This window comes from Macaca fascicularis, chromosome 7 (genome assembly GCF_037993035.2).
Source record: "Macaca fascicularis isolate 582-1 chromosome 7, T2T-MFA8v1.1".
In the NCBI taxonomy this organism is placed as follows: Eukaryota; Metazoa; Chordata; class Mammalia; order Primates; family Cercopithecidae; genus Macaca; species Macaca fascicularis.
Genome location: NC_088381.1, coordinates 48,984,905 through 48,998,355, shown reverse-complemented (window position 1 = coordinate 48,998,355; position 13,451 = coordinate 48,984,905). Strand labels below are relative to the sequence as shown.

Genomic DNA, 13,451 nt, shown 5'->3' with positions numbered 1-13,451 from the left:
TGGAGAAGGAAGAAACATCCAGCAGGCTGGTGGAGTGGAGGGGCAGTCAGGAGAAGGACCCTTCAATGCTGGGGAATGGACTGTTTGGGGTTTGGGGTCTGTGGTGGGGAAGGGGGAGTCTGAGGAAGATGGGTCCTGAGGCTGGACTCTGGACTCCAGAGTGTGAGGACCCACGTCCTGGGGCTTCCTGGGCTGACCTTGCTTATGGCCATTTTCTCTCCTGTGACATCCTAGTGTGCTCCTGTGCCCTCCAGAGGGACCTCCTTCTCCAGGGCCGGCTCTACATCTCCCCCAACTGGCTCTGCTTCCATGCCAGCCTCTTTGGCAGGGATATCAAGGTAGTAATGAGTGGTAAGGGCTGCCATGATCCTGTGAGGGGAGAGCCAGCCTCATGCCTCAAAGTCATGCCTATCTCTCTGCATGCTGGGCCCCGGGTGGAGCCCCTTGCTGGTTGGATGAGCAGCTTTGAGGCATCCCATCCAGTGTCCAGTAAAGTCCTGCCCCTTCTGAAACAGGGGCCCCAATGTGGACCCCACATCTGGCCTGAGCTGGCCTGAACAGTTCACAGCCAAATCATTCTGCCTCTGGGCATTTCAGAAATGCTTTGAGAATTAGAGCGGGATGTCACATTTAGGGGGAGCCATAGTTGTGGCCAAGAAGTAGCCTATGGAGCTCCATTACTAGGGTATGAGATTTGCCAGAGCCACCATCCTTGGCCTCCTGGATAACAGGGATCATACCTATGTGACAGCCAAGAGTGACACGTCCTGCCAAGGCTGGGGCAGGGTGGCAGGCACAACCGGAAGGGGAGCCTGGCTGAGAAGGTAGAAGGCTCAGACACTTCCCCACATGGGGCCAGGCTCCTCCATGTGGCCATGCTGGGCTCACAGCTGGGTCCCTATACAGGGAGCAAAGGGACCATGTCCTTGGGGGTTAGTCCTGAGAGAAGCATCCCTCTCCCTCTCAGGTGGTCATTCCTGTGGTGTCTGTGCAAATGATCAAAAAACACAAGATGGCACGGCTCCTTCCCAATGGACTGGCCATCACCACCAACACCAGCCAGAAGGTCAGTGCACTGGGCCGGCGCTTCCTTGTCAGTCTCCTGCTCCCAGCCCCAGCAGCCCATAGTCTGACTTGGGCACATTCCCAGGTCTTTATTTCACCCCACCCTGCAGCTCTCCAGTACGTATTTCAGGCCATACAACAAGTTGGAAGAGAAGCTCCTAGGCAGAGCTCCTATTGGCTCTCACGGCCTGATACTTCTGTGGGCCTGTGCCCAATCCAGGAGCGGGCTGGCTGGCACAGCAAGGGGTCTCATCTCACCCTATCGCTGTCTGTTTTCTTTCCATATCCCAGTATATCTTTGTGTCACTGCTCTCCCGGGACAGTGTATATGACCTGCTGAGGAGAGTCTGCACCCACCTACAGGTATGGAGCTTGGGAGCAGGAAGGCCAGGGAGGTCTCTCAGGCCTGGATGCAGGTGGACAAGGGTGTTGGGGGAGGTTGCCCATCTCTCCAGCATAGGGAACAGGGCAGGGAGAGGGGAGTTAAAGGCTCAGGCTCAATGTACAAGAGACAGTACTTGGATTGTATGTCTATGCTTGCAAGCATGTCTTTGAGGCCAGTGGGCCCCCGTGTGTCCCCATATACAGATGCTCCTTGTACATGGGCTTATGTCCCATAAACCCATCAAAAGTTGAAAATATCATAAGTCAAAAATGCACTTAATAGAGGTACACATTACCTACGGAACATCATAGCTTAGCCTCACCTCAAACATCTCAGAATGTTTTCATTAGCCTAGAGCTGGGCAAAATCATCTCAGACAAGGCCGGGCGCGGTGGCTCAAGCCTGTAATCCCAGCACTTTGGGAGGCCGAGACGGGCGGATCACGAGGTCAGGAGATCGAGACCATCCTGGATAACACGGTGAAACCCCGTCTCTACTAAAAAATACAAAAAAAACTAGCCAGGCGAGGTGGTGGGCGCCTGTAGTCCCAGCTACTCGGGAGGCTGAGGCAGGAGAATGGTGGAAACCCGGGAGGCGGAGCTTGCAGTGAGCTGAGATCCGGCCACTGCAATCCAGCCTAGGCGACAGAGCCAGACTCCATCTCAAAAAAAAAAAAAAAAAAAAAAAATCATCTCAGACAAAGCCTGTTTTATAATATAACTTATTGAATCCTGTACTGAATGTGAAAAACGGCTGTATGGTCCCAGCACTTTGGGAGGCCGAGGCAGGTGGATTACCTGAGGTCAAGAGTTCGAGACCAGCCTGGCCAACATAGTGAAACGCTGTCTTTACTAAAAATACAAAAATTAGCCGGGTGTGGTGGCAGGCACCTGTAATCCCAGCTACTTGGGAGGCTGAGGCAGGAGAATCACTCAAACCCGGGAGGAGGAGGTTGCAGTGAGCCGAGATTACGCCATTGCACTCCAGTCTGGGTGACAAGAGCAAGACTCCATCTCAAAAAAAAAAAAAAAAAAAAAAAACCAACCAGAATGGCTATATAGGTACTTGAAGTACGGTTTCTACAGAAAGCGTATCATTTTTGTACCATCATGAAGTTGAAAAATCCTAAGTGGAACCATCGTAAGTCAGGGACCATCTGTATGTCCAGGGCCTCACTTGTGCTTCCTTAATGCACAGATAGAAATGTGTAGCTGCTTCCCAACATGCCCTGTGACTCTCTCTGGCCTATGGTGAGGAAGAGGGGAGGGGTGGGGCAGCAGGTGGGAGAGTAAGTTGCCTGGGGTTTGCCTTCTGCTCCAGCATTAAATAGGGGGCCCCCTATAGCCCCTGGGAGCTCGGCTTCACCTGACACAAAGTGGCTTATCTGGAGGTAAAGCTCTCTTGGAGAGAGCTGATGCTTCCTCATGCCTGACCTTGCCTGTTCCAGATGGACAAGTGACTGCTTTCCCTTTCCTCCTCAGCCTTCCAGCAAGAAGAGTCTGAGTGTAAGAGAATTTCCAGGGAAACCTGAGACTCTGGTGAGAGCTGAAACTGGGAGCAAAGACTGCTGGACTGACAGTGCCTGGAGCTCTGAGGCTTCTGGGCCTCCCAGGGGGGGCCCACAATGCAAATGCAGAACTGGGGCACCAGGCTCAAGAGCCAGTGGCTATATTATGCCAGGGCATCTCCTAAACTTGCTGCACCATAATGCAGACCCACCAGGGCCTCAGCAGATAGGCTTTCTTTTTTCTTCCTTTTTTTTTTTTTTTTTTTTTTTTGCGACAGAGTCTTGCTATGTCACCCATGCTACAGTGCAGTGGCAACATCTCAGCTCACTGCAACCTTCACCTCCTGGGTTCAAGTGATTCTCCTGCCTCACCCTCCCAAGTAGCTGGGATTACAGGCACTTGCCATCACACCCAGCTAATTTTTATATTTTTAGTAGAGATAAGGTTTCACCATGTTGGCCAGGCTGATCTTGAACTCCTGGCCTCAAGTGATATACTGGCCTCCACCTCCCAAAGTGCTGGGATTATAGGCGTGAGTCACCGTGCCTGGCCGATAGGCTGATTTTCTGAGTAGAACAGAAGTTCAAGCCCCAAAACACTGGCCAGGTTGGGTTGCACACCTGTACAGATGCAGGGCCAGTGGCCCATCCTCTTTTCTTCAGCTGAGTCAAGATGGCCTTCAAGGGGATAAAGATGTCCCTGGGAGCTGGGTGCAGTGGCTCATGCCTGTAATCCTAGCAATCTGGGAGGCCAAAGCAGGAGGATGGCTTGAGCCCAGAAGTTTAAGACCAGCCTGGGCAGCATAGTAAGACTCTGTCTCAATAAAAATACAACAAATAGCAGAGCATGGTGGCACACACCTGTAGTCCCAGCTTCCCAGGAGGCTGAGATAGGAGGATCACTTGAGCATGGGAGGTTGAGGCTGCAGTGAGCCAAGATCACAACACTGTATTTCAGCCTGGGCAACAGAGAGAGACCCTGTCAAAAAAAATAAAAGATGTCCCTAGGGCAGAACTCCAAAGACTATCCTTATAGAACCCAGACAGACTTATTTTAGATTTGCCAAAGATCCAGAAGTTTCCTTTGGCAGCTGGGGCCCTGGGTAGGCAGAGCTGAGTTTCTAGGGCAGGGATGGGGTAGAAATGACCCTAGGGTGTTTGAAGACTCCTTCAGTAACTATTAGTGGTTAACCAAGCATGTGATATGCATAATACCATGTGCCGGATAGAAGGTGAAGTTCCCATTTTTGTGGATGGGGACCCTAAGTTCTTCCTGCTGAGGTTAGGGCTTGGGATAGAAGGAGCCAGAACTTATCCTACCTAAGACATGTTGTGCTGAGCTTTCTTGGCTCAGATCTGAGCATGTATCTGGGTTGCCTCACATCTAAGATCCCACTGTGGTTCTACACTAGCAGTGTTCAAGGACATCATTTCCTGGCAGAATAGCTAGTCACAGCAAGGGAGCAGAGAGGAGAGGCATATGGTTGCTGTAGCAACTGCCCTCCCCACTTGTACCTGCTTCCATCCCTGGCTAGACATCTATATTTGGTAATATCTGGAGAAAACTCTGATAAACCTGGTGTGGGCTCCTTAGGGCAAGTGAGTTCCCAAGGGCCATGGTAAGATAGCTTCTCCTGTCTTACTGCAGGAAGTCCTCATCCCTGAGATGAAGTGGAGAAAGGTATGCCCTTCCTCCAGGTCCCTGTCTCTACCAGACAACATCCCTTGTATCCCTCCAGCATCCGTGGACTCCACAGACAGTTTCTTCCCCTCCAGGAAGCCTTCAAGGTCTGGTAAGTTTGGGGGGCTTGTCCATGGCAACTACTTGCAAAGGCCAGACTTTCTGTCTTCCCAGTTCCATATAAAGGGCTCACCACAGCCAGCAGGGCTTCTGGGAGCTGATTTTTTTTTTCTCCAAATCCATATAGAAAAATCAAGAACCCAAGTAGCTTCAGAAAACGGTGGGAAGTGGGCATGGCCCATGCCGGGCTGGGGTCCTGCCTGCCCTAAGAAGATGCCAAACTGCTCTCCCACTGCAAAGAATGCTGTCTATGAGGAGGATGAGCTGGAGGAGGAGCCCAGGAGCACTGGGGAGCTGACACTGTGGGATTACCGGCTCCTCAAGGTCTTCTTTGTGCTGTAGGTGACTATACTGGGGAGGGGGACAGACCCACCTGCATGTCTAGGTGTTTGCAACAAGGGCCTTGGAGTGTGGGGAGTTCACTATTCAGAACCGGGAGGAAGGTTCTGAGTCAAATTCAAGTTCTTGGGTGGTATTTGAAGGCCATGTGGCATGCCCTTCTGTAGCAAGAGAAAGGATCTCCAGTTTTTATTCTTGAAACCTTGTAATTTAGGGTTAAGACTATTTGGTGGAGAGGGGCAGGATATGGACATGTTGAAAAGAGGAAAAGCTGCATAGGATTTGGGAGAAGGAGGGCCAGGAAAATTGGAGAGAGAGAGGAAAAGCATGGCCTCTCCACTGCCCACCACTAGGGTAGCTTCTGGAACCCCTGACTTGTCTCTACCTCTGTCTAAGGACCAGTAGAGCAGTGAGCATCGTGGGAAGTGACATGAACAGCCAGCCCCTGCTTTCCCTCACCTTAGCTCATCAGCCTCCTCTGGCTCTGCTAGCCGAGTTTTGACCATCAACATCAGCACCTGCTGGGGGGAATGGGCCCAACGCCTAGGGGGTCATCATCATGGCCTCCCAGAGGAGGCACAGGAAGGACCACGGTGGCTAGTGAGAGGGAGGGTAGGATGACTGTTCTGGCTGTCTGGCCAGAGCTCCCTCCGGGGCTCAGCTGAAGGGCCCAGAGCTCTAGCTGGGCTGTGAGGACGACACTTCCATGGGGAAGTCTCAAGACCCTTACATGGCCTCTGGGAGGAAAGATGCTGAGGCCTGAACTGGCTGCAGGACAAAGGGCTCTTTAATTCTTCCAGCTGCAGGGGTAGCTTGGTTCCCACTGTTTGTGGTGAACTTCCAGAAATGCTCTTTCTGTGGAAGAAATATTCAATTCCGTATTGTCCCTTTCTCCAGGATCTGCTTCCTGGTCATGTCCTCATCCTATCTGGCGTTCCGTATTTCTCGGCTAGAGCAGCAGTTATGCACCTTGAGTTGGAACGGCCCAGTCCCTGGGCACAGGTGAGGCCTTTTCTCTTCCTAATACTTCTGATATTGAGGGTTGAGGACAGGGGCCAAGAACCTCAGGCCAGGCTGCCTGGCTGGACTTGGTCCTGTTTTGAGCTGACTTCTGACCCTAAGCAAGGTTGGGCAGCATGCAGGGTACATCGGTCCCACCCAGGCCCACTCTTGGGGGAAATAAAGTTATCACTGGCCCTCTGCCCATGTCTGTCTGCCTTCTGGGCCCTTTCCTTGATGTGGACGTCTTTCCTGTGTGCAGGTAACAGCCACTTGGCCTTTGTCCCCATTCCTTCTTCAAGAAGAATGTTCTGGGTGCTAAGTCTCCACCAATGTGGTTTACAGTGCTGCTGCGCTAAGACTGCCTATGAAGGAAAACATTCCAGATCCCTCCTCCTCCCCGCAGCTCTTCTCCTCCCTCTATGAGAGATCTGAAGTACCTATTTACAAAGTAACTGGCTTCTACGATTTTTGGACTCAAACAAAAAGCCAGAGTTTTTGGAACCAACTGAGGAATTCTGTACACAAAGCTTCAGCAACCACTTAAATGAGAAAAAAAAAAAAACCCACAACAAACTGGGTCCTTGGAAACAGTTCTGGCACACAGGCAGCACACTGGAGGCCACCTCAAGGGACAGAGGCCATGCTTTCATATTTGGAATGTGGCTCTGCCACACAGCTCACCCCCATGGTGAGGTCAGAGGTCAGAACACAAATCACCCATGTGGGCTCTGCTCTCTCCCAACACTCATGTGTTCCCACAGGGCTTCTCTGCGGGCAGCCAGGCACCTGTCAGGCTTGGGCAGGGGCCTGCTGAGAAGCCGTGAATGCAGAGGGGAGGGCTCACGGCCAGGATTCCAGCCAGAGATGAATTTCCATGCTCTGGGCCAGGGCTCTGTGCCGGCCCCTCATGAGGTGGCTGGCTGCATTACGGGGAGATGTTGCCTATGGCAGGGATGGTGGCAGGGGCTGTGAAGAACAGAGGTACCCAAATGCTGTGTCCTCAGCTGTCACTTTCTGGTGAGACAGGTGGAGCAGGGCCTTTGATCACTGTGGTCACAAACCTGGTACTGGGTTTTGCCCTTGTGTGTTCAAACATGTCTAAGGTGTCCCAAGCCCTGGAAATAGGGAAGGGTAGGGTGGAGGCTTGCATCTGAGGTCTTGCTGTCTACTCCCTGCCTACCTGCCCAGATCTCAGGCATGGCCAACAGCAGCCCATTCGGGGGGCCTGTCTGGGCAGCTGCGTGTGATGGTGTTGAGCCATCACAGGGCAGAGGTCACTGTGTCACCCCTGTAGTCACTGGGTTGCAGGCCATGGAGGAGGGACCTCCAGTCCATGGGGCCTATTCTCCATTAAGGTGGAAGTATCCACTGTGGGCCTGGAACAGTGCAGGAACCAGGCCAGGGGGTCTATCTCATACCTCTGGGGACAGGAAAGGTAGAGGATGAGGAGCTTGGACATAGTGGCGGTTTTGCCTTGGATATTCCTCTTCCTCTATCAAGGCCTTCTCTTCTTCTCTGTGCCCCACAACTCTGGCCTCATCACCCTGGGACTCCCATCTGCTAAGATAGTGGCTTTGGAGGTTCTGGAAGGGCCTTAGTGAGGAGCCCAGAAGTATCAGGGAAAGTTGCTGGAGATGGGGTGGGCAGTGTCAGAAACAGCCACTGTTTTCCCCTCTTCAGACACTGAGAGATTAATCAGGGAATGAAATCCAGGTGGAAATTATTTATTGTGGAGCAGACGACTGTCTGTCCTGTTTATGACAAACCCAAATGAGGACCGGAGGGACTACCAGTAAGTGGTCTCTTCATGCTTTCTCCATCCCAGTTTATAGGATGAAACAGCCTGCCTTTTGTGTTGCTTGCACCAAATCTGTATGTCTCAGGTGAAACTCACTCTTCCATGAACGGCCATCCTTTTTTTTTTGTTTTTGGAAACAGCCCCTTTCACCCTTTCATCAGTCTTTTTTAGGAAAATAACCCTTCTTGCTTCAGCACTTCTCCCTGGTCCTTGCTGGAAGACAGAGATAAAAATCCATTCTCTGAGCCTTGCTAGGTTGTCAGAGGCCATGAGAGGTGCCAGTTATAGGTGGATATGCCAAGATGCTGGCGAACTTGGTCTTCAGGTATACTCAGGCTCAGAAAGGGCAAGAGCCATGCTGCAGGGCAGGTGACTTTGGAGGTGCACTTGGGGCCCAGGGCTTTGAGTGGTGTGGGTGTGCCTGTCCTTCCAGATGGTGCTGTTTCTCCCTGTTGTCCCCCTACCTGGTCCTCTGGGGCCACCGTGCCTTCTGCTGTGTGCATTTATAAACGATGTGTATTTTATATAGACCTGTTTGCGATGGCTGATGCTCCTCTAATTCCCTGAATTTGGTTCAACCACCCTTGGGTTGTTTTGCTATGGCCTTTGCCTTTGAAAATATTTTAAAATAAAAAACTTGATTTTTCTAGTGTACGATGGTATGGAAAGTTCATTTTTATCCTCTCACTACTCACTACAGGTACTCTTACTGACATACTCAGCCCTCAGGAGACTGATGGAGCCCAAGTCATTCCTATAGTCCCAAGTACTCTGCAAATCTCAAAGGACTTTAGCTGAGCTGACTTATACCTCAGGTGTATGGTGAAGAGTGAGGGTGGCCACAGCAAACCCCCACAGCCCTCTGCCTCTGTCGGGTGGACACTGGGAATAGTTACCCATTTTCTCTGAGCAACTCCAAAGCAATGTCCCTGGCTCAAACAGGACTATGCTTCTGATGCAGGAATTAACGTATGGAGTTCAGAGCCAGAAGGCTCGTGCGGCCTTTTCTATGACCCAGAGTCTAGGTAAGGAGGTAAAATTCCAATTTGGGCCATATCACCTGTCTTCTTTCTCCCTGTGATGCCCCCTCTAGTAGTGATTCATTCATTCAATAAATATTATTGAGCCAAGACTACATGCCAGGTACTAAGCTGGGCACTGGAGCCATGAACATGGCAGGCATGTCTGTGTCCCATGGAACTTAACTTACATTCCATGTACAGGTAGATTCCAAGTAAATATGTAAACAAACAAGATAATTGCAGATAGTGATTTTCAAGAAGAAACAGCGACATGATGAAGTGTGATGAACAGTGGTACAGAGGGAGATGGCTTTAGATGACATGGTTAAGAAAGTTCTCCAAAGTGATAAGCTGGTGCTTAAAGCATCAGCAGTCAGTCATGAGAGGAGCTGGGAACAACACATTCCTGGAAGAAGGATCAGCAACTGCAAAAGTTAGGAAAGGACATGTTTGTCTCTGAGGAGCAGAGAGACTATCTGCATGTTAGAATCCTAGGATACTAAGTGGGAGAGTGACATGAAAAGAGGTTACAGAGGTCAACGCAAGAAAAAACCCAATGGAAAAATGAGCACAAGGCTGGACCCAGTGGCTCATGCCTAATCCCAACACTTTGGGAGGCTGAGGCAGGTGGATCACTTTGAACCCAGAAGTTCGAGACCAAAGTAGAGATGGGGAAACCCCGTCTCTACTAAAAATACAAAAATCAGGCCAGGCGTGGTGGTCATGCCTGTAATCCCAGCAGTCTGGGAGGCCGAGGTGGGTTGATCACGAGGTCAGGAGTTCAAGACCAGCCTGACCAACATGGTGAAACCCCGTCTCTACTAAAAATATAAAAATTAGCCAGGTGTGGTGGCGGGCGCCTGTAATCCCAGCTACTCAGGAAGCTGAGGCAGGAGAATTGCTTGAACACGGGAGGCAGAGGTTGCAGTGAGCTGAGATTGCGCCACTGCACTCCAGCCTGGGTGACAGAGCAAGACTCCATCTCAAAAAAAAAAAAGTTAGCCAGGCATGGTGGTACGCACCTATAGTTCCAGCTACTCAAGGGTTGAGGTAGGAGGATAGCTTGAACCCAGGAGGTGGAGGTTGCAGTGAGCAGAGATCACGCCACTGCACTCCAACCTGGGTAACAGAGCAAGACCGTCTTAAAAAAAAAAAAAAAAAAAAAAGGCAAAGGATTTGAATAGATATTTCTCTAAAGAAGATACACAGATGGCCAATAACCAATGAAAAGATGTTCAACATCACTAATCGTTAGGGAAATGCCAGTCAAAACCACAATGAAGTACCACTTCACACTCATTAGAATGGCTACTCTCAAAGAACAGAAAAGAAACAGAAAATAACAACTGTTGGTGAAGATGTGGAGAATTAGTAACTCTGGGAATGACTTGGGCTAGGTTGGTGAAGATATGGAGAACTGTACTGTTGGTGAGAATGTAAAGTGGCTTAACTACTGTGTGAAACAGGACAGTGGCTACTCAAAAAATTAAAAATAGAATTACCATACGATCCAGCAATTCTACTTCTGAGTATATAGCCAAAAGAACTGGGAGAATAATCTTGAAGAAATTTTTCTTTTTCTTTAAAGACAGGGTCTCACTTTGTCACCCAGACTGAAGTACAGTGGTGTGATCACAGCTTACTGCAGCCTCGACCTCCAGGGCCCAACTTGAATAAATACTTGAACACACATGTTCATAGCAGCATTATATACAATAATCGAAAATTAGAAACAACTCAAGTGTCCATCCATGGATGAATAAACACACACATATATATATATTATCTATATATACACACAATGAAACATATATGGATATTCATCTATCCATGGATATGTAAATATATATATACAAAAATATTCAGCCTTGAGAAGGAAAAAAAGTCTGACACATGCTCTAACATTGATGAACCTTGTGGACATTAAGCTAAGTGAAATAAGTCAGTCCAAAAAAAAAAAAAAAAAAAAAGATTCTGGAATCCAGGCTTGTAAAAAGAAAAAAATAAAAACAAAACCCCTCACAAATACTGGGCAGGGTGCAGTGGCTGATGCCTGTAATTCCAGCTACACAGGAGGGAGGATCACCTGAGGCCAGGAGTTTGACACCAGCCTCAGCAACACAGCGAGACCCCATCTCTTAAAAAACAAAGACAAATACTGTATGGTTTAGCTTATAGGTGGTATGTGGAGTAGTCAAATTCATAGAGACAGAAAGTAGAATGGTGGCTGCCAGGGGCTGAGGGAAGGGGGAAATGGAGAACTGTTGTTTAATGGGTACAGAGTTGCAGTTTTGCAAGATGAAGAGTTCTGGAGATCGGTTGCACAATAGGGTAATGTACTTAACACTACTGAACTATATGCTAAACATGGTTAAGATGGTAAATTTTATGTCACTTTACCACAGTTTTTTTAAAAGTTAAAAGAGTTTGGTGGGGTAGGCAGAAGAGTTTGGATTTTATATATTCCCTGGGTATTAGCTCAGATCGGAAAGTTTGGCAGGGCAGATCAGTGGTTGTTGAAACCAAGTGCTTTCCTTTGCTAGAGGAAATAAACACCTAGATATAATACACAGAAAAATATGGCTAATAATCTATAGGCTTTTCAGGGACTTAGAGAAACCAATCCAATAAAATTCTTTAAAGTATGCCCACTCCTCACTATTCCCAGGGACTGATTCATAGCAGCAGCATCACAGAGAAGGCATATAATCATATATTTATCATGGCAAGGAGCTAACTGTATCAGGGAGAAATAACTGCCTTAAATTTGGGGAAACAGAAGGGAAATATACATTATGCCAGAGCCTCAGTTTTGCAACATGGGCCTTAACAGAAAGGAAGGGTCATGGGAGGGGCAGGATTATTAGCGAAAAAGGCATTCAGGAATGAGGGGGACTCAGGGACAACTTCATCCCACTGAGATGTCCTGGGAATAAGAAACTACCCCCAGTCCCTCTCTCAGGTGCCCAGCCAGCCAGCCATGGCCCCTCTACCTGACTGCCAGACTGAATGAGGCCTGGAAGCCCATGGTGCTCCTCTCTCCTAGCTGCTAGGCCACAGAACCAGGGAGTCCTAGAGCAGAGAAACTTCTCAGAGAAGGATCTCCAGGTTGCCTCAGGACTAGACTGAGAGGCCAGATCCTCAAACTCAATCCAGGGCTGGCTGTCTCTCTGAGAAGTGATGACAACTGAGCCACCAGGCGGCAGCAAAGTCCAGCAAAGAGACCCAGAGGTATTGGGGTAAGACTTCATTCTCCCCGCTCAGAGAAAGCTACCCCTGGCCCCTTGCTGCGGAAAACGGGCCCAGAGCCCTTCCTGTCCAGGTCACCTACCTATCCAACAGAAGAAGGGAATCTTCAGGAAGGCTTGTGTGGCCATTTCCCCCGAAAAGAATGGCTCTATCCGCTTCCGCTTTGGTCCTCCTCTCCCTCTTCTCTCATCACCTGGGGAAGGGCCAGCGCCGATTGTGAAAGGACGTTTCAAGGGCTCTCCAGGCTTCCCCCAGCTCTGGCCACTAGGAAGGCAGGCGTGGAGAACAAGTGTGTTTGTTTGTGTTTCTGGGCTGCAACGGTGGAGAGCGCAGCTTCTAGGGCATAGAAATCCCAGGCTCTTCTCCAACCTGCCCTTGTTTGGAGTAGCATTTTCTCTTAGACACAGAATTACCGAAATCTGGCTCCTGTGAAGTGTGATTTCATGATGGCAACAACACTCTTTCCGCTCCTGCCTTTATTTAGAGAGCATGGGCTGGACCCCAGAGCAGAGCGTTTTAATGTTTAACAGTTCCACATGCTCTGTCTGCTGACAGGGAGAGGGTGGGAGGCACTTAAGCCTCTCAAATGATATTCTAGAGAAACCTGAGTTCATCCCCCTGCATGCCTGACCTCCACAGAGCCAAGGAACACCTGGCACCCAGCAGGGCCCTGCTTTTGCTGCTGCCTTCGTGCTGGCAGGGCTCCTTGCCTTCCCGGAATGTGTTCCTTCTTGTTTGCCACTCAGTGCTTGGCCCAAAGCCAAACCTGGGCTGCTCGGAATGCCATGCCCCCACTCACTTTTCTCTCAGGATCTGAGACAAGGCTCTCTTCCGCCTGGGGAAAGGCCAGGCCCTCGCTGCAGCCTCATCCCACTGTGCAACTTCTCTAGGCACATCAGACTCTCCACCGACTGAAAGCAGAAGCACTTAGGGAGAGGACAGCAGGGTCTCTAGGAAAGCAGACAGTGTGGCATATTTATATCCTGTTGGTGGCCTTCTAAATTGAGCCAGAGTGGGCAAAGAGTTATTCACAAGCTGTTCATTAACTTGCTAAATGCAGAAAGGTTGGGTTGGGCACCACTCTGGGAAAACATGACACCCCTGCTCCTGGATTCAGTCTAGCATGAAGGCGTGTTAATTGGTGTAGGATTTCTATGGCAGTTTTTCTTTGCTGTTAGTTCCAAATACCAGACTAGTCTGTGTGGCATGCTCTCTCCAATATATAACTACATTTAAACAATTTATTAAGCACCTTCTATGGGGTCCCGAATTCATGCTTCTAT

At 49.6% G+C, this 13,451-nt stretch overlaps 1 protein-coding gene across 6 annotated transcripts in view; it reads left to right on the top strand.

Moving 5' to 3' along the window:
• GRAMD2A (GRAM domain containing 2A) overlaps window positions 1-8,551 on the top strand; it is a 41,161-nt gene extending 32,610 nt beyond the window's left edge. For 2 of the 6 annotated variants that reach the window (XM_073996217.1, XM_005559954.4), the window contains 8 exons: window positions 235-338; window positions 968-1,066; window positions 1,357-1,428; window positions 2,932-2,988; window positions 4,606-4,750; window positions 4,886-5,096; window positions 5,995-6,099; window positions 6,359-8,551. In XM_073996217.1, the coding sequence (XP_073852318.1) occupies window positions 995-1,066; window positions 1,357-1,428; window positions 2,932-2,988; window positions 4,606-4,750; window positions 4,886-5,096; window positions 5,995-6,099; window positions 6,359-6,362 (666 nt within the window). In that variant the 5' untranslated portion in view covers window positions 235-338; window positions 968-994 and the 3' untranslated portion in view covers window positions 6,363-8,551. Of the gene's footprint in view, window positions 1-234; window positions 352-967; window positions 1,067-1,356; window positions 1,429-2,931; window positions 2,989-4,605; window positions 4,751-4,885; window positions 5,097-5,994; window positions 6,100-6,358 lie in introns of all 6 variants that reach the window. The other 4 variants (XM_073996218.1, XM_015453029.3, XM_015453028.3 and 1 more) reach the window with 4 other exon arrangements.
• The last annotated feature ends 4,900 nt before the right edge of the window (window positions 8,552-13,451 follow it).